Source organism: Podarcis vaucheri (genome assembly GCF_965113315.1).
Source record: "Podarcis vaucheri genome assembly, chromosome: 13".
Taxonomy (NCBI): domain Eukaryota; kingdom Metazoa; phylum Chordata; class Lepidosauria; order Squamata; family Lacertidae; genus Podarcis; species Podarcis vaucheri.
The window spans coordinates 20,807,374-20,831,900 of record NC_138751.1 but is presented as its reverse complement, the minus strand read 5'-3'; the positions used below and the strand labels follow the sequence as shown (position 1 = coordinate 20,831,900).

Sequence of the window (24,527 nt, the reverse complement as noted above, 5' to 3'; positions counted from 1 at the left end):
TAAACCTTTGAAGGGCGAGAAGACTTTATTGTTCAAGTGAGGTAAGGCCATGTAAGCCTAGAGGTTCCTGTTCCAATTTGAGGGGCACCACCTATATCAGTGACCCTCTGGCCACCATTTTAAATTCCCCCCATGAGACCGAGCAACACTACATGAAGAACTCTGTGGTACTTTGTGAGGAATTCAAAAAGGCAGGGGGCTGTCAGGTCCAGCTGCCCTTCCCTGAGCAGGCTAGGTACTGAAGCCAAAATTTCTTTTGGCGTCATGCTACTTAAATGATACGTTCACATGGCTACTAAACATTTTTGTTTATTTGTATTTTATTTTTATTTATACAAAATAATATATATACATATATATATTAACAAAAAAAAACTGTGCATGTCTTTCTCCTCTCATACTTCTCAATATAAAAATGGCGGTGCAGCAACACCCAGTGGCAGAATCCGGAACTGATGCCCCCACAGCTCCTCCTCAGAGGGATGCTGCAGATGAGTCTCTCTCCCCACTGCCTGTCTCCCCCCAATAGCTATGGAAGTCCAGTCCTCCAGGGAGAAAACAGTGGGAGCGGGGCATGTGCTGCTGTTGATGGTGTGTGAGCAAAAGGACGCCGTCCCATTCACTGTGGAGGGGGCCATTCATGCCTGAAGATGCTGTGGGAGGAAGATAAGATGACAAAAAAATAAATTTAAAAAAATTGGTTGGGGCCTGGGCAGAAGAGAAGCCAGGAGTGAGGAGGTTGCAAAAAACCCCACAAATCATTTGGTCATTTTGCAATATTCCCCACTAGGTAAGACCCTGAAGCTTGCCCTGGAGTCTAATTCTCACTCAGGTGTGCCAGGCAAGTAACGTTTCAGAGTTCAAGCGTGGAGCTTATGTAATTGGTTGTTCCTCCGTAGAAATGGATGAAATCTGTCCATTTGGGGGCTTTTTATCAGTTTCTCATTTTTCTAAACTTACGTTCAATTCACCACATATCCTCATCGGTTTACAGTTTCATTAAAAAAAAAAATTTAAAAGTCCTCATGAAAACTCACCGGCATTTTAGTGCAAATTTAATCTTTGCATGTGATTTTATCGAACACACATTTTTGCAAAGCAATTTCCCCCAACAGAAATTATTTTCTGAGAAATTTATTTCTATGCGCCTTTTGCCACAGAAATACGTAAATACAGGAAAGTCTTACCCTTGCCTTTATTTCCCAAAGGTGCTCTGAAGGCTCAAACGGGCGTTTCCTGAAACCTTGGGAGCCTCTGGGGGATGAAATATGGAGCTATGATTACATCTCAAATTGACGGATGTGGGTGGAGGAGATAATAGTACTACTGGTGATGGTGGAGCCAATGTCACACATAGTGCTGAAAGGTGAGGATTGGGCCCATGCGAGAGTGACAGGATTCCGTGGTTACCTATCCTGGGATGATTGATCAAAGGCAAGGATGTTGTGTGCCCCCCCCCATGTATACTGCAAGCACAAACATGCGACTCTAGCCTAGATAAAATTGCATTATTAAAACTACCCCCAAATTATCTTTGTCTGAGAAGAGGTAAACTCTCAAAAGGGGCATGCGATTATTGTTAAGTCTGGGAAACACTGCATTTTCGTATGTTATTTTCACCAATATATGCATTTTTAGGGATGGTTTACCCCAGTGTATGGATTTTCGTACACATTTGCTGGGCTGGAGAATTGCAAAATTTGCAAATGTCAAAGGACGGCCATGTTTGGATTCTCAGATTGCTTCAGAAACAACGAATCAAATAGGTTTGCCTTTAAAGACAAACTGAATCGGAACACCCCCAATCCTTACCTAGGGCAGTATTTCCCAACCTCATGCCCTTTAGAAACTTGGGACTGCAATTCCCACCAGATCCTTGTCAGCCACGGCTCAGTGAGTGCCCAGAACATAATATCCCAGAGCTCTTTGAAAAGGCTTCTTGCTTACCTGAAATAGGTTCCTTAATGGACGTGTCATGATGAGTAGAAAGCAGGAAATGGGAATGAGAAGCAGAAGTAGAAATGGTCCCCAGTGAGATCTCTGAGACGAGTGGACGTTTTCGGTGACTGGAGTAAAAGAGTCTGCAGTACAGAGAGAGACTGACCTATAGGGGCAGATTGAATGCCTTCCGGTAACAAGCGAGGGGCAGAGAGCAGATAATATTGAGATGATACCCACAGAGTCTTGCTGAACCACCTTTTTATGACAACAGATGCAGAATATTGCATTGGTTTCACAAGAAGCGGATGGTGGCCTGACATCAGGTGATTGGCACTACAATATTTTGTTTTGTTTTTTAAGGGGAGAGTGAGAAAAAGGGGGAGAAAGTCAATGGGGAGAAGAAGGAGAAAGAGCGAGAGCATCTCTACATCACAATGGTCCACTGGTTTAATTGTCATGGTCTCCCCCACCCGAAGCAATCATGGGAATTGGAGTTTATTGCAGGTGCTGAGAATGCTGTTCAGGGCCTCTAAATTCTCCCTCTGCTAAACTAAAACTCCCATGATTTCCTGGGGGAGAGATAAACCAGTATGGGTCCTCAAGTGTAGATATGCCTTGGGAAAGACAGAAAAGAAAGGATGGGGGGAAGAGACAAGAGAAAGAGAGATCAAATTGTAAACCACTTAAGAGGTTTTGATACAAACCAGAGGTATATAAAGTTTGTTCAATAATTAAAGTGAGCCCTGTGGTAGAAACTAGGGTTTCATGCAGTCCTGGGGCTGCAGAAGTTGGTGACACTGACAGCTGGGGGTGAGCTGTAAGTTGGGAAGTCCTGAGTTCAAATCAGACCACAGCCACATACTCACTCAGTGGGCTTAGGCAACTGACTTTTCTCTCTGCCTCAGTTCCCCCTTACTGCAAGCTGGGCATGATAATTCCAATTTTGTAAACAGGGGCAGCTTAAAGTCTGAGGGGCTCCCTGGCAAAATGCCCTCTATTAAGCCTCTGCCCTTGAGCTTACTTACCAACAGCTGTGAGTTGCCATTTTAAACTTCCCACAATGCCCCTGAAGTCTGGGGAATTCTGGGAAATTACAGTGGCAGCCACAGGGAAGCCACCAAGGGCAGCTATTTAAATTTACACAGAGTGGCGCAGTATGCCAAGGACCTATTGCAACCAGGTGGGCCTAGAAGTTGGGAGACGGGCAGAAGTGTTGATGTTGGGCCTGGTTGTCATGGCTACTGGGATAATGTTTGTGAAGCATTCTGAAATCTCCAAAGCACCGTATGGATGCTAAGTATTATTTCTGGCAGAAATGAACCTTCAGAGCATCCATGCAACCACTTGGTAGGCAAAGCATTTGTACCCTCCGGCCAAGAAAGCGAGGCGACTTTCACTCATTTTCTCTGCCCCCCCCATATTGTCGACACTGGGGTGAAACCATCCTCTTTGATCAGCTCACCACTTACAGTTTCATACACACCATGGCAAGTTGTTCACCCAGCGGAGAACAGGAGCAGCTGGGGCAGTGGGGCAGGGCTGCGAAGCCACCTTCCTAACACTGTCATCACTGCCACTGACCGGGTTGGGGTGCAGGGAGGTGGTGGGGAGCTCAGGGCTGTGTGGGCACAGATTGGCTCTGCTCCAAGTTTGCCACCCCCCTGCCATGCCAGTGAACCACCTTTGATAAGCAGCAGTGACGCCAGTTTTATGAGGGCAGCTCCATGCCACTGTCCCACTGTGTCAGCCCCCCATGACAGAAATGTATCCCCTCTGTATCCCCGCAGCCTTGCTCCCCCACATCCTGACCACCTGGAATGTTACCTGGTTGGCACTGAATAATGGTGCAATTACTGTAGTCAGCAGACTCTTTCAGTTCGATGAGTTTCTCCATCTTGTCCGCCAGGTTTCCGATGTGGTAAGGAACTGGATTCAAGAACTGAGTGATGTTTGTCCCCACAAAACGGACACAACTATCCTGTTAAGGCGCAAGAGAAAACAGTCAAGCCCAGCAGCTTTGTCCTGATGTATAGTGAGCCCACAAGCCATGCCACCACACCTTAGGAACTGGGGCCAAATTACACATGAAGTTGTGGCACTTAAACGGGGCTACTTCTGTTTTGAAGACAAAACAGCCGCAGGCTCCTACTCTGGATCAGGGCCCTGTGGCAGTTTCCTGCTGAAAATCGCCCTCTTCCTCAGCTGTTCTTTACTCCTACTGCTGCTGCTGACTGCAGGCATTAACTCTGGAGCCAAATAGGTTTAAAAAGCTTGAATTAGGTAGTTTTTAATGAAAATGCAAGCAAAACTGGATTTCTCTATCGACCTTAGGGGCCGAAGGTTGAAGAACATCAGTGTCAGGTGAGGGAGCAGTAGGAGGAGAGGCAGAATACGGTGTGAATCTTCCTGTGGACTTACTGTACCCTCTATTGCTAGAAGGGGGCCCTCCAACCCCTAAAGTGAAAACCTGAGCATCTTTTTTAATGCCCCATTCACCAGCGTTTTGGGGGCAATCCTATGGCTGGGATGAACAGCTTAGGATGCAGCAGATCTTTGGTTCAGCTGCATTAATTCTTGGCTCTGGTTCAGTTGAAGAAACACCAGTTTAACTTGCTCACCCTGGCTGAGCCAGGGCTTAGTCAGCTGAGCCAAGGTGTAGGTCCCACCCCCCCAAAGGGCATTCAAGGGGTCTCAGAGGACGACTTGGGCTAGATCCTAAGCCTGTTCAGTTTGGTCATGTGACCTGCCAACCCAGCACAGAACACTAGTTTAAAGGCTTGTTTTCATTCTTCCAGAGCAGCAGCAATCCTACTGGTAAATGGGTTTTGGATCTGGTGTACCTTTATGCCAACTGACTTTACACTAGCTTGGTGCCAATGGAATTGCTCCTTCGTTGAAAAGGTCTGATCACATTTTTTTCTTTGCAATTTTGCCCAAGATACACACTTTTGGAGAATACTTTCCCCTGTAATAAATGCATTTCTGGACATTATTTTCACAAGCTCATGCGTTTTTGGATACATTACAGTCGTACCTTGGTTCTCGAACAGAATCCACTCCCGGGAGTGCAGTCGACTCCCAGAACCGTTTGAAAACCAAGACACGGCTTCTGATTGGCCGCAGGAGCGTCCTGCATCCAATCGGAAGCCGCAGAAGCCGTGCCAGATGTTCGGCTTCCGAAAACCATTTGAAAACTGGAACACTCACTTCTGGTTTTTGATTGTTTGGGAGCCGAAATGTACGAGTTCCAAAATGTTTTGCAACCAAGGTATGACTGTACTTGGCTGGAGAACTGCAGAATTTGGAGAAGTGTGAATTCTGAAGGATGGCTGCGTTTCAGCTTATATTTTGCTTTGGAAGTTAGGTAAGTTCACCTTTCAATGCGAACTTAATTGAAATTCTTCTCCATTCCTACCTGGCATGAGCAGGGGCCTGGCTTAATCTGGAGGGAGGAGCACCTTGTGGCATTTCATTCTGATCCAAATTTTAACTTAATTATTTTTAAATATCCTTAACAAATACAAATAATTGCTAGTGTTTAGGACTGGTCAGGTTCAAAACAGCTATTAGATGAATAAATAAGAGGGGGGAATGACCTGTGCTGCCTTCCAAAGCACCCATGACCTACCTCAATGTTACATTCTTTAATAAAGGAGGCAATGTGATCTGTTATATTGAAGAACATTTCCTCCAGTCTTCTCCCGGATACGCTGGCCAGATGCTTCAGCTTTTTGTTTATGAGATGAACTTCCCATAATTCCTGGCAGAATCCATCCTGGGGGGAATTATTGGGGGGGGGATATATGGAAGGAATGCATGATTAGGAAAAAGTCAGGGGTGTATTCTTTTTCGAAACCACTAAGAACATACAAAGCTGCCATAGGGCTCATCCAAAATTACCTTTTGACCCACGTTTTCCAGGCTCAGGTCCACACTTTAAAGCTCTGTGTCCAAGCACTCCCCTCCCCCCCCCGATATTTCCCTGTGGAAACCTGCTCTTTGAAGCAGAAGTGCAACAAACAGCAGTTCAGGTTCCGCCCCCCCCCTATTGCTGTTTGCTCCAATTCAGCTATAAAGAGCAGGGGTTTTTTCCCCCAAGGAAAGCTCCGGAGTGGGGTGGGTGGGAAAGGGCACCTGGATACGGAGTTTTAAAGCATGGACCATTTCCTCGAAAGCACAGAGAAAAGGTAAGTGTAGGTAAGCCTTTATAGTGAGTCAGACTTTTGGTCTATCTAACTCAGCATTGCCCACACAGGCTGGCAGCAGCACAACTGACATAAGAGGAATTGTCTTTCAAATCCTTCCACTCCTGGTGGAACTTCTGCTTTTTGTAACAGGAGAGGCAGCGCACATTTTCATCTCCACGCAAAAATTCGCTCCTGAATTAAAATAATTGCAACTGATCAGCCCTTTCAAGTAACATAACAACACGATGGTAGGTAACATAGTCTAGTTGTTTCCTTAGTTAACAGGTTGTTTTTTAAGACTTTACCGGTTTCAGGTTGGATGGCATATCTACTGGGTAATTGAGGAGCAGGTACTCCTTCTGCGGAGAGAAAGAGACAGGCCTGGGTTGAATGAGGGGAGAGGATGGATTAAAGAGCAAGAAAAGTCTATCCACAAAATGTTTCTAAATAGGCTTTAAAGGTCCCTCTAGGTCAGAGGTTGGCAATCTAAGGCCCATGGGCTGGTTCTGGCGCAGGAGCTTCCTCGAACTGGCCCACGGCCGTTCTGTGGATCGGCGTGGGGAGTCCATGCTTTTTTCCACGGCACTATTTTTTCCTCACTGCAGGGATCAACTTCCGTCCCAGAAAAGCGCCAGAAATAGCAGGTGTGCATGCACATGGGTGCTCCTCACCCAGAGGAGCGCCTGTACGCATGAGTACGTGCTATTTCCAGCGCACTTCCAGCACAGAGGAGCGCCCACGTGTATGTGCACACGCTATTTCCGGCGCTCTTCCAACCTGGAAGAGCACTGGAACTAGCTTGAGCACATACACAGGCGCGCACACGCCGGCCCACCAAGAAGTCTGCCAGGGGGTGGACCAGACCAGCCTCAAAAAAGGTTGCCAACCCCTGATCTACATTTATCTAGATGAGCCTTCATCACCCTGGCACAATTCTCCATGTTTTGGACCACAACTCCCATGAGCGCTGCAATGTTGCATTTCCACCTGCAGTGCCAATTTCAGGTGGTAGCATGGGATGATTGGCTCAGCCCCTTGGCAATTAAACTCTATGGTCCCTACAACACTTTATCACATCCCCAATGCTGTTCAACATCTATTTGAGGGAGGTTCATGGTGAGTTTTGGCACCTATTTTTCTAGAAAAATAGCACTGCCCTGATATAGTCTGCTTGAGGGCACACTCACCAGTTCTTTAATTTTAGATAAAAAAAGCTGAGTGTTGTTCGTTGACTCAAATGGAACATGTTGAAAGACGCAATTCTTGCTTGACTCACATTGGGTGAGAAACAGCAGCAGCAGAACAAAGACCTAGAAGGACAGGAAAAAATTATTTGGCTTATATAGTAAGTGAAAGCTCAAAAGAACTCTAAAGCATCTCTCAGTTAGCATGCAATGCAGACCCAAACTTCCATCTTCAAATATCTGAAGACCTGTCACATACATGACAGAGCAAATCTGTTAACTGCCTGATCCTCTTTTAAAGCCATCCAAATCTTACCCTCCTTCCTTTACAATAGAATGGGAATGTTGGCATTGGACTTTCCCGAGAGACAATGGAGTGTGACTCCGGGGGTGAAGTCAAACTACCGGAGAATCATAGCCTAGGCAATGGAGTTCCTGGGCTGCCCAGATGACAAGACCCCCCCTCTCAGCCTCACTGATGTGGCCCAAAGGAAAGCAGAGAAATACGTTTGGCATCAGTTTGGCTACAGGAGTTGTTGGAAGGTGTACAAGACACCATTCAACCACTCTGAATTTGTGTACGGCTTACTCCATAGCTTTTTCTTCTCCCGAAGATGTCTTGCAAGGGGTATGGAGGGTTTACTCCCAAAACCTTTCTCACGAATGAGTGTAGCCACAAGGCAGCAGAGGTTGAGAATCAGAGTTTTCCTTCTCCCAGGTGAGCTACCTTCCCAGGTTGACAAGCCCCATCTGCTCCTCATTTCCCTCTGCAGCATGTCATACTGCAACATTTCTTGCGGGTCCCACTCATTTGTTGCTAATAGGTAAACTCTACAGCTCAGTGGACTGACAGTTGGAGAAGTGAAGACTGAAAAGGTGGCGGCGAGGAGAATGGAATAGCCTGGAACATTCCTCCAGTCTGCAATCATGAGGACAAAAAAAACTTTTTAAAAAGGGAAATCTGCGTTGCTCAAAAAGGCAGTGAATGATAGAAAGGAAATTGTTTTCTGAGTAATTTGCTTTCTGTCATTCACTGCCTTTTCGAGCAACGCAGATTTTGAGTGCTGGAAAGCATGCATTGAACTAAGGCCACCTGGTTCTGGGGAGATAATGATGATGCAATAAGGAGAGGTCCAAAGAACCTCTCTCTCCCTCTTCCTCTCCGGCCACCATTCCTGGACTAGTATATCAGGAGAAGCTGAGGCCTCTTCCTTGATCCTGCCCATTGTTTTTGAAAACTTACCACAAAAGACTCTGGGGTTGCATGGCGCCAAATCATCTCCACATGGTCTGGTGGATGACCAACATGCTGAGGATTACCCCTCTAGAAAGGGGGGGAGCTGTGGTGATAAAAGAAAGGATGGTTAGGGGTTAAGAGGCCAAGGAAACACGGGCTTGGGATGTAGCAAAACCAGCATTTACCAACGTGGGGCCTTCCAGATGTTTTGCACTACAACTTATGCAAAATAATAATAAATACCTAACATCGGGGCTTCTTTTGAGCTGGAACTCTCCGGAACTCGCCATTATAAGGGAACAAGGGAGGCACTCAGGGTGAGTTTCAGCACCTCTTTTTCTAGAAAAACAGCACTGGTTCACATGAAACACTGTTTATTCATTTATTCATTGCATTTATCTTCCAAGGATCTCAAGGTGGTGAACATGGGTCTCCTCCTCCCCATTTCATCCTCACAACAACCCTTTGAGTTAGGCTAGGCTATGAGATGGTGACTGGCCCAAGGTCACCCAGCTGAGTGGGGATTCAAACTCTGCTCTCCAGGGTCCTAGTCCAACGCTCTAACCATTACGCCACATTACGCATAATGATTCTTCAGCCATCCATCATTTGACCTGTAGTGGGGGATTTCAACATCCACGCAGGGGCCAACTTGATGGAGCAGCCTGTGGCATCAGAGCCTCCATCACATCCATGGGGTTGTCTCTGTTGAAGTTCCTGTGTGTGGGATTCCACAGGTTACGGAGTCAGCTGCGTGGCTGTATCTGTGTGGGAGAAAGGCCGGCTGGAGGACCTGCCTGTGGGCAGTGAAACTCGCTGGTGAAGGACGCCTCTTCAGGACCGGGTGCCAGGAGCTACTGAACGTGAGTAGGCTAAGCCCCGGGGGAGAAGATGGCGGAAGTCCAGGAGTCCTACACCATCCCATTTGGGGGGCTCATTGGGCAGAACTGGGAGGAGTGGTCCCGAAGCACGTTGCTCTGGTCACAGTCTTATTGTTTTACAGCAGCAATTACAATTGGCAACTGAATTAATCGGCTGCTGATTAATTGCTGTTGTAAAATAAACGCTTCTTAGATTAGGAAATAAGCTGCGTACAGAGACTTTCCTGCATGCTTGAGTAATCTCTGTTAAGTTGTGGGTGAACATATCAGATGACATAGCGATTCTTCAAACAGCTCTTGTTTATTCACAGGCCAGAACAGAACTGAACTGAAGGGTTCAGCCAGCATGCTTATATAGAGCTCCACTAGAACTCAACAGTAACCACACAGAACACAGACCACTATGCACAATCTCTGCTAAATGCTGGGACAACACTGAGTTGAAGTGGAAGCGTACCGGACGTTGAATTCCACAGTCTCAGCACAGCACCAGCCTGATGGATGTGGCAGGTCACACTCCCAAGACAGTCTTTTCAACAGGAGGGCTGGTTGGTGCGCTGACAGGTTTTTCTAACTCCCATTGTTGTGGATGGACCATTTCTTGGTGAGGTTTGGTTAGTCGGCAGCCCCTGGGAATTATGAGACCCGGCCTGTTAGGTTGGCCTTCCCCCAGAGACTTATGGAATCCACTGGATTCCTGAATGCTCTGGGGAATTTTCTGACTGACATGGTAGGCGCTCCTGTTGACGTAAAGCAGGCGAGACCATTATCAGAGTGCTGCCTCCATGGATGGAGACAGTATGCTTCTGAATACCAGTTGCTGGGAACCGCAAGATAGTCATGTCTTGCCTGAGGGTTTCCCACAGGAATCTGGCTGGCCATTGTGAGAACATGGTGCATTTATAAAGCTGAATCAATTTTGCAAATTTGCACAGAGAAATTGCAAACTGGGTGTAGTAAAGCTAGTGTTTGTTTAGAAGCTATTCCTTGGTCAAGCAACAAGAGTGAGGCCTTGTGGGTAACCAGCAAGCCACAAGGACCATGGGAAATAAGTTCTGTCCCTTTAACCCCAGACTAACAGGCTCCCAGGGTGTGAAAGGTTTATTATGGGAAAGGAAACCTCTGATTTAATGGAAGGTTTGACACCTGGGTCCGAAGTTATGTGCATTCCCTCAGTGATGTTATCTGGCCTTGATTGCCTGGGAATGTGCATCTGTAGAAACCCCACAGAAGGGAGGAACCCCTTTGATTTAGGCCCTGGGTTCTTAACTGACCCAGCTGCCAGAAGTTAGACTGATTAGCCTGCACGCCGGTCATTGGAGAATTTGAAAAATAATCAAGAGTTATGATTGGTTTTGGGGGTTCCGACCCACGTGCAAACCGGGGATAAAAAATCTTGGGAATGGCTGAGAAAAATCCGCAAATCGCCCGGCTGCTGAAGTTCCATCTAAGTAGCTTTGTGATGGAGAAATGCGAAAGCTTTTGAATGCAGACTTGAAAGTACTCTAACTATTCTCTCTTTGTTTCAGTGTGAGTATGTAAGTTAGTTAGACTTTGCAATGATCTTATTTTTCTTGCCTGTAAACTACTAAAGAGTGCCTGCTATTTTAGCATGTTTTCTTATGTTCTTTTAAAATAAATTTTAAAGAAAGAAACTGTTCTTGGTTTGTGTGCCTTTCCAGGGAATAGCTAATTCCTAGCCTTACGCTCAGTTACGCTCTACCGTAGAATTTCTGTCTGCAGGTCTGTGGATACAGCCTGTGGAGGGGGGATAACCAGCAATAACGGGGCACAGCTTTCTCCCTGGGTTGTGGCTCTGGGTTACCCGGAACAAAGGGAGTGGTGGCAGCCTTACCGATGTTATTTTGTCCTGTTCTGTAAAAAGTAAACACGCCTGCCAGCCCTGCTCAAGAAACCTAGTCTGGCCGGTGAGCAGAGACAGGTGAGGGAGGAGCGAGTGGCTGGGGGCGAAAGTTTACCACACTGGGAAACTGCTGTCCTTCAAAATTCACACCTTGCCATGCAGTTGTCCAACCAAACAATGCTTGCAAAAACACATATATTAAGTGTGTATAACAATGAAGACGTTTGTGGAAAATAACATATAAAAGGTTATTATGTTAGGGAAAATAATTGCTTGCAAAAATTGCTGCAAAACGTGGAAAACTTAATTTAAGATTGGAAAAAATGTGAACTTGGGGACTGAAATTGGCAGAGCCTTCCATCCGTGCTTCCAATGGAAAGAACAAAGGAGTAGCAGGTTTAATATTTAATCTGAATCATAGCATTCTCCTACTTATTCTCCTAAATAAACCACAATTGGGAACCCAAGCCTGGTGTCTGCGGTTTGTTTCTTGATTGTGGTTGGTTTAACAGCTTGTGCACACCTTAATTTCCGTAACCACAGTTAATTGCTCACATTAGGTCCAAGCCCTGCCAGTGTAACATCCTGTCCAACATGCGTCTTCCAGGACTAAAATAGGGACTTACCAGCCAAGTAAGAAATTATATGAGTAAGCAAACTGGAGCTTCTTTTCTCCTGCTCTGGAGGGTTGGACTCGAAGCAACGGCTTCAAGTCACAAGAAAGGAGATTCCGCCTAACAATCAGAAAAAACTTTCTGAAAGTAAGAGCTGTTTGACAGTGGAAGAGGCAGCATTTGAAACTCCCATTCTTCTAGGCGCGTTTTACGACAGGGAATTCCATTAGCACGAGCAGTTTCTGAGCTCTGGGCGCAGTACTGAGCCTAAGATTTCAGATTAAAACTGCCACGGCTAGAAGAAAAGGACCTTTTTATTATTGATGCACCGTAAAATGTGTTCTTAATGTTGCAAACCGCCCTGAGATCTTTTGATAAAGGGCAGTATATAAATTGAATATAATGATGATGATGATAACAACAACAACAATGCTAGAATGTGGATGTTGTGATCTGTGAGTAACAAGTGGCCCTCAGCCTAAAGATACACTGCTTTACCCTGGCTTTTGACAACTGAGATGAATATTTTTAAGGCCCACCTTACTTCTGTAATTGTAAATTGTTTAAAACTCTTTTTCTTTATTTAATTGTTTTTTTAAATTGTAACCCTCTCTGGGGCTTTTGAATGAATGGCAGGTTGTTGTTGTTAAATAAGTTCCCTACTTTATTTGCACCATTTGTTTTAATAAGACTTTGCTTTCCTTCACTCTGAGATTTTTTTTTTTTTGTATGTGTAGCACATGCATGTTATCCTCATCATAGACTGAGTAAAAGAGATAAAGAAGATCAACCCCCGAACAGAATCACAGGTGTCTTTGGAAGTAAAACAGAGACAGGGCTCCTGGATTGCATTGTAAATTTGGAACAGGGACTTATTCGTGGGTTAGAAGACTAGAGCATAGGGTTTTATAGATTGTCCCACTAGCAAGTGATGAGAAGACTCATACAGCAAACAGAGGAGCATACAATTAATTCATTTATTATAGCCCGGATGTTAATCATTTGCTTTTGCTAACCTTTTGCTAACCTAGATTCCAGTTGAGGAAGCATAGCAGAGGCAGCTGTAATCATCAGTCGATCTGAAAGATTGTTGTTGTTGTTATTATTATTATTAGGCCCACAGAGAGAGATATGGGGAGGCACATAGAACAATACATTACAATGCTATGCAATCCGGCATTGTTTCAGACCCCACCCACTTGGGGCTCTGACTCCACCCACCGCTGGCTCTGACTCCACCCACCGCTGGCTCTAACGCCACCCACCATTTTCCACAGCCCCTGGTTGACTTTCCTATGGCCTTTAATGGAAAAATAAACGAAGCTTCCTCACCCCTTCCTTAGGAAAGAGCTTTTCTGTACGCTGCCATCTGTTCCTTTTTAAACAGAAGATGCCAGAAGTGAACTTGAGACTTTCTGCATACAAAGCTTTTATCAGTGATCTCTGGCCCTTCTAGGAAAGCCGTAATAGCACTTTGCCAGTACACAATGGCAGGATTTTAAGCTGTTTACCTTGCCACAAATTAGGTGTGCGTGCACGGGGGGGAATGACTGGAATACAATGGGCGGGAAATGACATCATGTGAATTCCCCGTTAAAAAAATTGGGTGAACCAAGGGTGGCAACTCCAAAACCAAATTAAGAAGGATACCAAAAAGCCACAAATGATTCGGGGTGCAGGGCAGGAAGAGAGGATGAAAGCTAAATTAGGATTTGGAAAGGAGAAGAGTGCCTTTCAGTTAAGTCAGTGTTTCCCAAACGTTTTTGGGCAACGGCACACCTGTTTACTGAAAAAAAATCTCGCGGCACACCACCATTAAAGCCCCGCCCCGTGACGTCAGCGCGCAGCGTCACGCCGGGAGGGACGCACAAAAGTGAAAGTTTTTTCCCTCCCCCTTGCCGGGGAACCTCCAAGCTTTGGGCAGGCAGGCAGGCAGAGCTGGGAAGGGGGTTTCCAGGGGACACGGCAGCTCCTCGAAAGGCTTCTCTCAGCTGCGCTCAATCCTCCTCGGAGAGGATTTCCCCTCCGGTCCCATGCCTTCGTTTGGGGCATCGCTCCGGCTGCTCCCTCTCCCGCCGCGCAGGAGCGATGCCTCTCTCTGGCTCTCCCTCCGCGCAGGCTGAGGGAGGGAGGGAGGGGCGCGTGTGACCCGTCTCTGCTGGGAGAACAAACCCAGCGAGGCAGAGTCGCGCGGAGGCGCCCAGGCAGCGCTGCCGGCTGCGAGGAGGAGCGCCAGGCAGCAGCAGGAGGCACGGCCTCTCCTCGCCGCCGCCACCCCGCCTCTCGCCGCCCGACTCGCCCGCCTCCCTCCAGGCATCTCGCGGCACACGAGGCAACGTCTCACGGCACACTCGTGTGCCGCGGAACACTGGTTGGGAAACACTGAGTTAAGTCATGCCTGTGCAAGGGGAATGGGTGTCTACCTGACAGGGCCACCAGAGGCAAAAAAAGGGGACAAGGTACAGCTACTGAAATTCCTTCTTTAACACAACTATTAATGATACAGGAGCACTGCCTGATCTTTTCCTTACCTGGCCACCTGGTAAACCTCTCTCCAAACTCAGCCAAACAGAATAGCAGATGAAATTTAGCCTGCAGGTTGCTGCAAAATGTTGGCACAATGGGACGAGATTCCATGTGCATTCTGACAGGGCCTATATTAGCTGCTACTATCCGGGAAAGAGGTGTAAGAATGAAGAGACCTGCTGGGTCCAACCAAAGGCCCATCCATCCCAGACTATTGTTGCTCACAGCAAAGACCCAGGTGCCTAACTTCTCTGTGACCTGGGACCTTCAAGATGTTTTTATTTGAAGATCGTAAGTTTCTCTGTGGGGCATACCAGGAGAGGCGGTCCCGTAGGTACAAGGGTCCTAGGCCGTATAGGGCTTTAAAGGTTAAAACCAGCACCTTAAACCTGCTCCTGTATTCCACCGGGAGCCAGTGCAGCTGGTATAGCACCGGGTGAATGTGATCTTGCAGCGAAGACCTCGTAAGGAGTCTTGCTGCAGCATTCTGCACCCGCTGGAGTTTTTGGGTCAGTCTCAAGGGCAGCCCCACGTAGAGCAAGTTACAATAATCCAGTCTGGAGGTGACCGTCGCGTGGATCACAGTGGCTAGGTCAGGGCGAGAGAGGTAAGGAGCCAACTGCTTAGCTTGGCGGAGATGGAAAAATGCCGCCTTTGTTATAGCTGCAATCTACGCCTCCATGGAAAGGGAGGTGTCGAAGATTACACCCAAACTCTTAACGGACGGTGCTGGCACTAATCGCGCACCCGCAAGAGATGGGAGTTGCCCCCCCATCCCATATCGTCCCGTCCCAGCCACAGGACCTCTGTCTTCGAAGGATTTAGCTTCAACCGGCTCCCATGTAACCATCCAGCCACAGCTTCCAAACATCTGTTCAGTGTGTCTGGGGCCGAGTCAGGATGGCCATCCATCAACAGATAGAGTTGGGTGTCATCGGCATACTGATGGCAACCCAGCCCAAAACTCCGAACAAGCTGGGCGAGGGGGCGCATAAAGATGTTGAAAAGCATCGGGGAGAGTATCGCTGACACTGACAAACAGCCTTGCACTGATCTAATGCTAATATAGCTAGCTGGTTTTTGGTGGTGGTTATTGCTGGGTTTGGGTTTTTTTTTTTTTTTGCAAATTTTATTATGCTGACAGGGCTATGGTCTTACAGGATCAGCAATATCAGCAGGACTCTTCTGCTTTTAAGTTCCAGTCCCTTCCTCCATTATTCTAACAGTTTCCCCACTCTCACTTCCTTGCTGCACAGAGAGTAAGCAATCGATGCTTATAAAACCCATTTCTTCAGCTGCCAAGTAGAGGGGAGGCGTTTGGTCCATGGGTTGCACCTAGTTGCAAAAGATCTTGGTGTTTTGCAAAGCTCTCCAAGGCTCAGTGCAAGAGGGTTAAACAACTATCTTCTCACATCTTCTCCAACCCCATTAACAGGCTGGTCGTCCACCCCATGAGCTAATGCAATATGCATTTTCTAAACTCCTTCCCTTTATGCTATTTGCTTGTTTAGAAGAATTTATAAACTGTGTATTTTAAAAAATCCATTAAGTGGTGAACACAAAACCAAATACGGTAAATGAGTTACTATGAAGTATGGATACAAAGTGTCTCCCGGCAGGAATAAACGAATCAATTTTAGTTTCTTGTTATTCCAGCCTTAAGTTCACTCCCCTACGTTTCCGCAATAGTTTTGCTTTTTTAAAAACAGTGACAATTCATCAGCTTCTAGTGCAAATGTTTCCAAATGTGCAAACGTTTATGTGAAAGGTTGCCCAAAGTTGAAAGTGATTTCCGCCCTTTTGGTTGTGGGTTTATTTGTTTGTTTGTTTGGCACATTATTTTCATGCACACCTAACCTTAGCACATGCATCTTTCGTACACGTTGCTTAGCTGGATAACGGTACTGCAAGCTTCGGAGAGCTGCAGATTTCAAAAGGCGGCTGGGCGCAGGAAAGCAAAAAGGAGGTGTGTTTGCCTTTAAATGTGAAAGTGCTTCAATTCCCCCGGTCCCACACACATTCCTAACTACAGATCAGGTGCAGCTTGGCGCTGAATGACACATAGGGACAGCTCCGGAAAGCAGCAGCTCCCTAACTCCTATGAAGAAGAGAAGGGGGTGTATGGAATCCCTCTTGGTTGAGCTGAGCTGCTGAGAGCTCTGCAAACAGTAACAGCGAGACATCTCCACTGTTTTGCAAAGCTTTAGCGCAACAAGGAAGTGGTGGGAGGGGGTGTCTGCTTTATCGGCACCGCCTTCTCCTCAGGTGTCCTGTCAAACCACACACACACACACACACACACACACACACACACACACCAAACACACACACAAACAAGCCCCATTCCACTCTCACCAACCCCGCAGATGTACATCGCTGAATATTTCTGGAGACAGTGTGGAATCACCATTCCAATTTACACTGACAGCCAGCAGCAGAAAAGGGATTCTCCTTCAACCCCGAAGAGTTTTATAGTCTTATGCCTAGTAAAAGGTAAAGGGACCCCTGACCATTAGGTCCAGTCGTGGCCGACTCTGGGGTTGCGGCGCTCATCTCGCTATATTGGCCGAGGGAGCTGGCGTACAGCTTCCAGGTCATGTGGCCAGCAGAACTAAGCCGCTTCTGGCGAACCAGAGCAGCACACGGAAACACTGTTTACCTTCCCGCCATAGCGGTACCTATTTATCTACTTGCACTTTGACGTGCTTTCGAACTGCTAGGTTGGCAGGAGCAGGGACCGAGCAACAGGAGCTCACCCCATTGCGGGGATTAGAACCATGACCTTCTGATCGGCAAGCCGTAGGCTCTGTGGTTTAACCCACAGCGCCACCCGCGTCCCTAGTCTTATGCCTATCAATGTTCAATTTTTCAAAAAAAGGTTTTAGCAGTTCTTATTTTTATATGTAAGCCGCCTTGAGTCCAACTGAGGGGAAAAGGCAGGGTATTAATAAACCAAAAACCAATAGTGTGGAAGAAGCACAAATGCTGTTTGCCCCTCTCACCCCATTTGGTAGCCAGAGCTATACAGTGGTACCTCGGTTCTCACACTTAATCCATTCTGGAAGTCCATTCCAAAACCGAAGCGTTCTAAAACCAAGGCACGCTTTCCCATAGAAAGTAATGCAAAATGGATTAATCTGTTCCAGACTTTTAACAGCAACCCCTAAAACAGCAATTTAACACGAACATTACTATCTAACGAGACCATTGATCCATAAAATGAAAGCAATAAACAATGTACTGCAGTCACACAATCAATCAATCAATCAATCAATCAATCAGTAGCTGAACTGGGTTCCACACAGTCACACACACACAAAAAGAGAGAGCTGCAAAAACAAAAGCACAAAATAAATTGACACACCTCAGCGTAACACTCAAAACGGAAGCGTAACACTCAAAACGGAGTATGTTCGGCTGCCAAAAAAAGTTCGCAAACTGGAACACTTACTACCGGGTTTGCAGTACAGTATATGGGTTCCAAGTTGTTTGAGAACCAAGGTATCACTGTACTGATCCCATCCTCCACGTAAGGCCACTGATAGCTCTGGAGGCAGCGGATTTAGGTTTTACCTTTCTGCATGAGACTAGCTTATTCTTTTTAAATTAATTGTTTATAACACATTTAATAAAGAAAAGCAGAGGAAGGAAAGTGGGGGAATCCCATTAGCTCACATTGAGAGTACAACGACCATCCATCCGTCCATGTGAATGGATTACTATTCCAGCTGAATAGTCAGAAATATTAAGATGACAATGAATATTTCACCCATATCCATGCACTGAAAAGAATGGGGAAGGATAATTCACCACTCTGCTATATTTTAAGTAGCCAGATGGCTAGAAAGCCTGTGTTGTGTAGCAGGAAACAGGGTCCTGAACTTCCTGGGGTTCCAAGTCCTCACACATCCATGGAGCTCCCACAACAATTAGCTCAGGCTAGCTTACCTCACAGGGTCGTTAGGAGGATAAAATGGAATAATAACCACCACCCCTATCTAGACTGCTCTACGCTCCCTAGGGGGAGGGTGTGGTACACAGCCAACCAAATGAAAAAAGTATAGGTATATCAAATTTCTTCTATCTCTCATGTTCATGCGTGCATGAGTGCCAATGCTTATGTGGTCAAAGCCGCAAGAAGCAAGAGGGATGTGTTCGGGGAATCCCCAGGTATGCAGAAGTACAAAAAAATACTTGAGGAAATCAAACTGTAAGAGTGGGGAGAAACCCAGTGCACTCCAGGATTAAGCATGCTCAGTGACTACAGAATGCTGACTGACTGCTGGAGGAAGGATGAACTGAAAATGGAGTCAGAGGGGGGACGGAAAATTGGGGGAGATGGCCCCAAACCACAACATTTTATTGCAGGTCCTAGCTGTTTACATGGCATGCAAGTGTTCTGCCCTCCATTCTGCAAGTCTGTGAACCAGCGGCGCCAGGTATATGGGGTGAAGGGGGCTTCAGCTTCCCCAGTATTTTTTGGCAGGGTGCAGTGCCCCCTAATATTGAGGGGGTCGCCACCCCCTGCCACTGCCGGGAGCTCTCAGTGCGTCCCAGCCCCAACCTCTGTCCAGCAGCCCAGGAGCCAGGCGGTGGCTGGGACAAGCGTGTCCCAGCCTAGTGCATGCCAGAGGCATCACGTGACACGTCACATGACTACACCTACTCAATGTGGGAGGCAAGTCAGCACCCCTGCCGTGAACACACCACACATGTAAAGCACAAGGCTCCCACTCAAGAATCTTGGGAACTGCAGTTTACCCCTCACAGCACTACGATTCCAAGAATGTTCAGTTCCCAGGATACGACTGGTCAGGATCCAGCATTATTCTTAATAAGCTCCCAACCCAATAGCTTGACCGTACAACAAATGGCACCTGCAACCAAATCTTGCAGTATGAATGAGGCCCACTTAACGAGGTATATTCTGCAACATGCCATTGGGTGTTTCCAGACAACCTGTTTGTCGAACATTCATCCGAGTTTGTTCACAGAGAGATCAGACAACATGGGCTGTTTAATGAACATCCATTCTGATTTGTTTGTGGAGAGGCTAGAGGATGTGTCAAAACAAGCTTTATCTCACCCTCCCCAGTGCCATTTCCCTGTGGGTTTCATCATAATCATCATCATAACCATCATCATCTTATTTCATAGTTAAAACCATGCGCAAGGCAGCTTATAACATAACAAGATTCACATAACTGCAAGCATAACAAAAGTAATAAGCAATAAATGAAAGGCATCAAAAAGCACACAAACAAACTGAAACAATCGCCACATAAATTGCCCAGGTCTGCAATCACAGTGCATTCTGCATCGTTCTGCAATTGCTTCCCCCCTGTTACTGCCATCTGGAGAGGCACTCTTGCACCACAATGCAACAAAAGTGGCGCCACCAAAACAAAACCAGAACGTTTCATAGAACCGCAGAATTACAGAGCTGGAAGGGACCACAAGGGTCATCTTGCAACGCAGGAATCACAGCTAAAGAGCCATCCAGCCTCTGTTTCAAAACCTCCAATGAAGGAGAAGTCAGAAAAGTTGCAGGATTTCAGCAGGAAGCTCTAAGACAGGCATAGGTAACCTCGTCCCTCTAGATGTTTTGGGACTACAACTCCCATCATCCCTAGCTAACAGGGCCAGTGGTCAGGGATGATGGGAGTTGTAGTCCCAAAATATCTGGAGGGCCGAGGTTGCCCATGCCTGAATTAGTGCATGTCCTAGACCATGGGTAGGCAAACTAAGGCAAATATAGTCCGGCCCCCCACAAGGTCTGAGGGACAGTGGACCGGCCCCCTGCTGAAAAAGTTTGCTGACCCTGTCCTAGACTCTAGGACATGCACTAATAGGAAACAAAGCAGTACTGTATATGTCCACCCCAATACCATTGCAGGTACAAGCTGTATGGAAAGCGAGATGGAGTATAACCAACTGCTGATACTATCGTGAGTACACAACCCACAACACATCTGGAGGGGCCCTGGGCTTCTTCTAGATTCTAGTCAGCCATGCTCACTTCCAGGATACTCCATTCCATTCCATTCCACCCACATTTTCCTCTCTCCTGCATGAAGACGTACTTCCTTTCAACTGTCCTGGATCTTCCCACATAGAATCACAGAGTTGGAAGGGACTCCAAGAGTAATCTAGTCCAACCCCCTGCCCCCCGGTCATCTCTGTTGAATGTCCACAAGTTACAGTGTTATGGGGGGGGGGATTCCATCCACTTTCTCAAGAGGCATGGATCATTCCTTGCTTTTTCTCTGGTTGCACGCATTTGGTTTAGAGAAAGCACGTTTTGATAAGTCAGCTGGAGGCAGAGGGCGTGTTCTGATATGCATGCGGTTCCCAAGCTTCAGGGCTGCCTGTGTGAATCTGGCATGCTACTGGCAACCCTCTGATATCTGCTGAGCAGCAACAAAGCTGGACCAGGACCGCATGGCAAAGATGCCGTAGGCTAGACCCCGAGACAGCGCAGAGGCGCTGCTTCAATTGGCAGGATGGTTTTGTGTGTGGATGGGAGAGCGGCAGTGGGCAAAACTGTCTGGGCTGCTTCTGCACCTCTCTATTGAATAAGCAAGAGAGAGCCAATGAAAACAGTAGCCTGGCTTGAGCGCATGGGGAGGAGTTGTGGCTCAGTGGGAGAGCATGCAGGAGGTCCCGGGTTCAGACCCTGGCATTTCCAGGCAGGGCTGGGAAAGGCTTTATCATAGAATCGTAGTGTTGGAAGGGACCCCAGGGGTCATCCAGTCCAACCCCCTGCAATGCAGGGATCTCAGCTACAGCATCCCTGACGGATGGCCATCCAGCCTCTGCTTAGAAACCTCCACAACCTCCTGAGGGAGTCAGTTCCACGTCAGTCGGAAACAAGCGGCAGAAGCCGTCCACTTCCAGAGATAGGTCCCATCCACACTGTGCACTTAGAGCACACTCGGGGTGCCTCCGGAAAGATTCTGGGAACTGTAGTTTGCTAAGGGTGCTGACCTCACAGGAGGGTCAATTCCCAGCCCTCAGAGCAGACTATGGTTCCTGGGATTCTCCACGACTCTTCAAGTGGGGAGCAGAGGCAACTTCTTAATTTCACCTATCACTTTTTACCATCCCTTTCAGAACATGCTGCCAGGTCCACTATCCCCATCTACCATAGTGGTGCCTATACTGACTGGCAGCAGCCCTCCAGGATTTCAGGCAGGGGTCTCTCCCCACTGGCTCCTTTACCTTCAAGCCCTGCCCCATCGGAGGCCCTTCTCTCTGCAGCCCCCCCCCAAACACCTATATAGGCACCTCCTTGATACAAGGGTGGGATATAAATCCAAAAATCATCGTGAAGCTGAGAAAGAACCACAAGGAGTGAGAGAGCAGCTCGGTCGGCAGAGCGTAAGACTCTTCACCTCAGGGCCGCGGGTTCGAGCCCCCCATTGGGCAAAATATTACTTCGCTGCAGGGGGTTGGACTAGATGACCCTAGAGGTCCCTTCCCGCTGTAGAATTCTGTGATTCTATGAAGCCTCCGCGATCTTGGCGCTTGGGGGCTCCCTCCGCAAGCGCGGAAGCCAAGGTTGGAAGCGGCAGGTCCTCCTCTCTCGATCCCCCCCCCTGCGCCGATCCCCTTGCCGTGACTGCTGGCGGCACGCACGCGGGGGGCGCCGGGTTCGAATCCTGACATCTTGCCCAGGTAAGGCGCAAGGGATCGGGAAAACGCCCGGAGAGCCTCTGCTAGTCAGTGCCGACCCTTCGCCTAACCGGTTCGAAGAGGGGAGCTAGCTTCCTGTATTTCCCATAACGCCCTAACTTACCTATGACCGATCGAGGTTTAGAGGGAGGGCGGAGGAAGGGGGGTTTCTCCCCAGCGTCGTTCGGGCTTCTCACATGCTCGCGAACCCCACGAGAAAGCAATTGCCCGAGTACAGGGCTGCCTGGGTTTTGCTTAGGCGAAAGTGAAAGTCTTTCCGAAGAGGGAGGGCTTGGTCCGGGGTGACGCCCCTCCTCGCTCCCCCGCACCCAAATATTCGCGGTGGGGCGAGAGATATTTCCCCGCACGTCGGGACGCCCCCACTCGCCCGCCCCCGGGGCTCCGCAGCCACGAGCCCAAGTCGCGCTCCGGGCTCGGTTCCGCCTCTCCACGTGTCCCAGCAATCGGCCAGAAGGAGAGCGGCTCGTGCGATCTCGGAAAGGGCGAGGGTTAGCGCTGAGCATACAGAAATCTTTTGCCCAACGTGGGGCTCGAACCCACAACCCCGAGATCTACAATCTTATGCTGTACCGACTAAGCTATTCACGCATACATATTGTTTATGTTTCCTTTTGGGAATGAGGCACAGAGGAGCCTGTGATGTCTTTAGGGTATATGGAATATGGATTATTTACCATATACCCTAAAGATATATATATGGGTCTTGTTTCTCCCTTGGATTCTTCAAGCAGCCTTGGATTCAAGTTGAGAACAAGCATTGCTCTCTGGCCCTCTGCTTTCAGCTTTGCTTCTAAGTCACATCCCTGCCAAGTTCTGCTAGAAAACTGGCTTTTGTTCTTCTCACTACCTGCAAGTTGAGAGAGGACCCATTTGGTATCTAGCACAGAGCCTCCTTTGTTCTCTTGATGGCCCATTACCCAAGCAATTACCTCATCAGGAAGCTAACCTGGTTTATAATTTAAAACTTGCCGGATCCAGGGATTTAGGATTTGGCATCTACGTAGCTGTCGACTTTTCCCTTTTCTTGTGAGGAATCCAATTCGGAATAAGGGAATTTCCCACAAACTCATAAACACACACAAAGGGGAATTTCCTACAAACTCATAACACACACAACACTAGACACCACCTAGACAACACTAGACAACACACAACACCACCTCTCAGGCATTTCCCCTTGCCACAGGTTCCAAATGTTCTGCTCTCACAAATCTCAGGAGTCCTATAACTCCATTGTTCTTGTCACAAAAACACACACACGCTCTTCCCTCTTAGCCATACCCAATGATCGGCCACTTCCTATTTCCTAGAGTCCATTAATTAAATTGCTTCTTCAAAACCACTAAAATCCCCTTACCTCCTGCCCTATGATTCCCCACGCAAGCCCTTTAGGGACACAGGAATCTTCCTCTGCATCAGAGACCGTTGGCATATCCAGCTTCCACTGGTCTTGAATCGGTGGGTTGTGGCCTGGCCCAAGGCAGGCCCACACAGGAGCACTGCCGCCATGAAAATATATGGAGGGAGGGGGAAATTAAGAAATGGGTCCCCCAAATGCATGTTTTGGGTTAAAAGTGGGCCCAGGGGTCTGAAAATACCTGGTTTACATGGCAGAAGCAGCCCTTCGGGGTTCCTGGCAAGAGATATTCCCAATCCTGACATGAGGGGCTTGAGATGTGGGGTACTGGCATACCACACACAGCCCACTTAAGGGTCGCCTGGGGACGGTTCCCCATCGCCTTCTCCAAGACCTTCCCTGACCCTGGGTACTTCCCATGTCTGGATCCGAGCCTTTTCTAAGAAGCGAGAGAAAGTGACCAAACTCAAGACACAGTTCCCCCCCCTCAAGGTCAACAGTGGGCCATGTTGCAAAGCTGTGGGCCCCCCTCCCACTTTCTGGCCTCACCACAGGGTCCCTGTGGGGGTCTGGGGTTAGGAGAAGCATCTGGGAGGTTGAGGAATCTGGGAGAAAGTTGTGGCCAAGGAGTTGGGAGGGAGAGATGGTGGCAAAGGGGGAGCAGGAGGGGGGAGGAAGGGGGCTGGTGTTGCTGGCAGAGCGCAGCGTTCAATGCAGGTCTGGCCCCCTCATGCATGGATGGACCCCAGGGTGTAGAGGGTGCAGAAAAGCTGAATCTAAACAAGACAGGGTCAGGGATCGGAGGGGGGGGGCGGCGGCAAGGGCATAGCCACTCATACCCATGCCAGAAAAAACATGGGGCAAGCGGGGAAACTGCTCAGCCCCCTGCTATCTAGGCATGGGACAAGTGCAAGTCAGAGGCTGCTTGCCACAGTCATGTTTGTTCTTTCGGCTGGCCCTTGGAACTCAGCCAAGCCGTAGACCCTGGTAGTCTCCAACTCCAACTTTCCCTTCTATGGGGAAATGGCTGGCGGTGGGAGG

At 47.9% G+C, this 24,527-nt stretch overlaps 1 protein-coding gene and 1 long non-coding RNA gene across 2 annotated transcripts in view; one reads left to right on the top strand and one right to left on the bottom strand.

The window, feature by feature from the left end:
• Window positions 1-302: 302 nt before the first annotated feature.
• On the bottom strand, window positions 303-22,546 carry FLT3LG (fms related receptor tyrosine kinase 3 ligand). Its single transcript, XM_082197133.1, has 9 exons — window positions 22,233-22,546; window positions 8,556-8,652; window positions 7,316-7,438; window positions 6,434-6,487; window positions 5,570-5,716; window positions 3,766-3,919; window positions 1,948-2,081; window positions 1,194-1,254; window positions 303-653 (listed from the first exon to the last, which is right to left on the bottom strand). The coding sequence occupies exons 2-8, from the start codon at window positions 8,589-8,591 to the stop codon at window positions 1,222-1,224; spliced, it is 681 nt and encodes a 226-aa protein (XP_082053259.1). The 5' UTR covers window positions 8,592-8,652; window positions 22,233-22,546; the 3' UTR covers window positions 303-653; window positions 1,194-1,221.
• LOC309517732 overlaps window positions 5,738-24,527 on the top strand; it is a 37,270-nt gene continuing 18,480 nt past the window's right edge. Inside the window, exon 1 of the long non-coding RNA XR_014213244.1 lies at window positions 5,738-6,376. This is a non-coding gene — a long non-coding RNA (uncharacterized lncRNA). The remainder of the gene's footprint in view (window positions 6,377-24,527) is intronic.

Bases quoted from the DNA above. Each gene is read 5' to 3' on its own strand.
- FLT3LG (XM_082197133.1), bottom strand. From the start codon at position 8,591: ATGATTTGGCGCCATGCAACCCCAGAGTCTTTTGTG. The intron at 6,488-7,315 runs GTGAGTGTGCCC...TTCTCTCCGCAG, and splicing joins TATCTAAAATTAAAGAACTG to AAGGAGTACCTGCTCCTCAA. The intron at 3,920-5,569 runs GTAGGTCATGGG...GCGCCTTAACAG, and splicing joins TTAAAGAATGTAACATTGAG to GATAGTTGTGTCCGTTTTGT.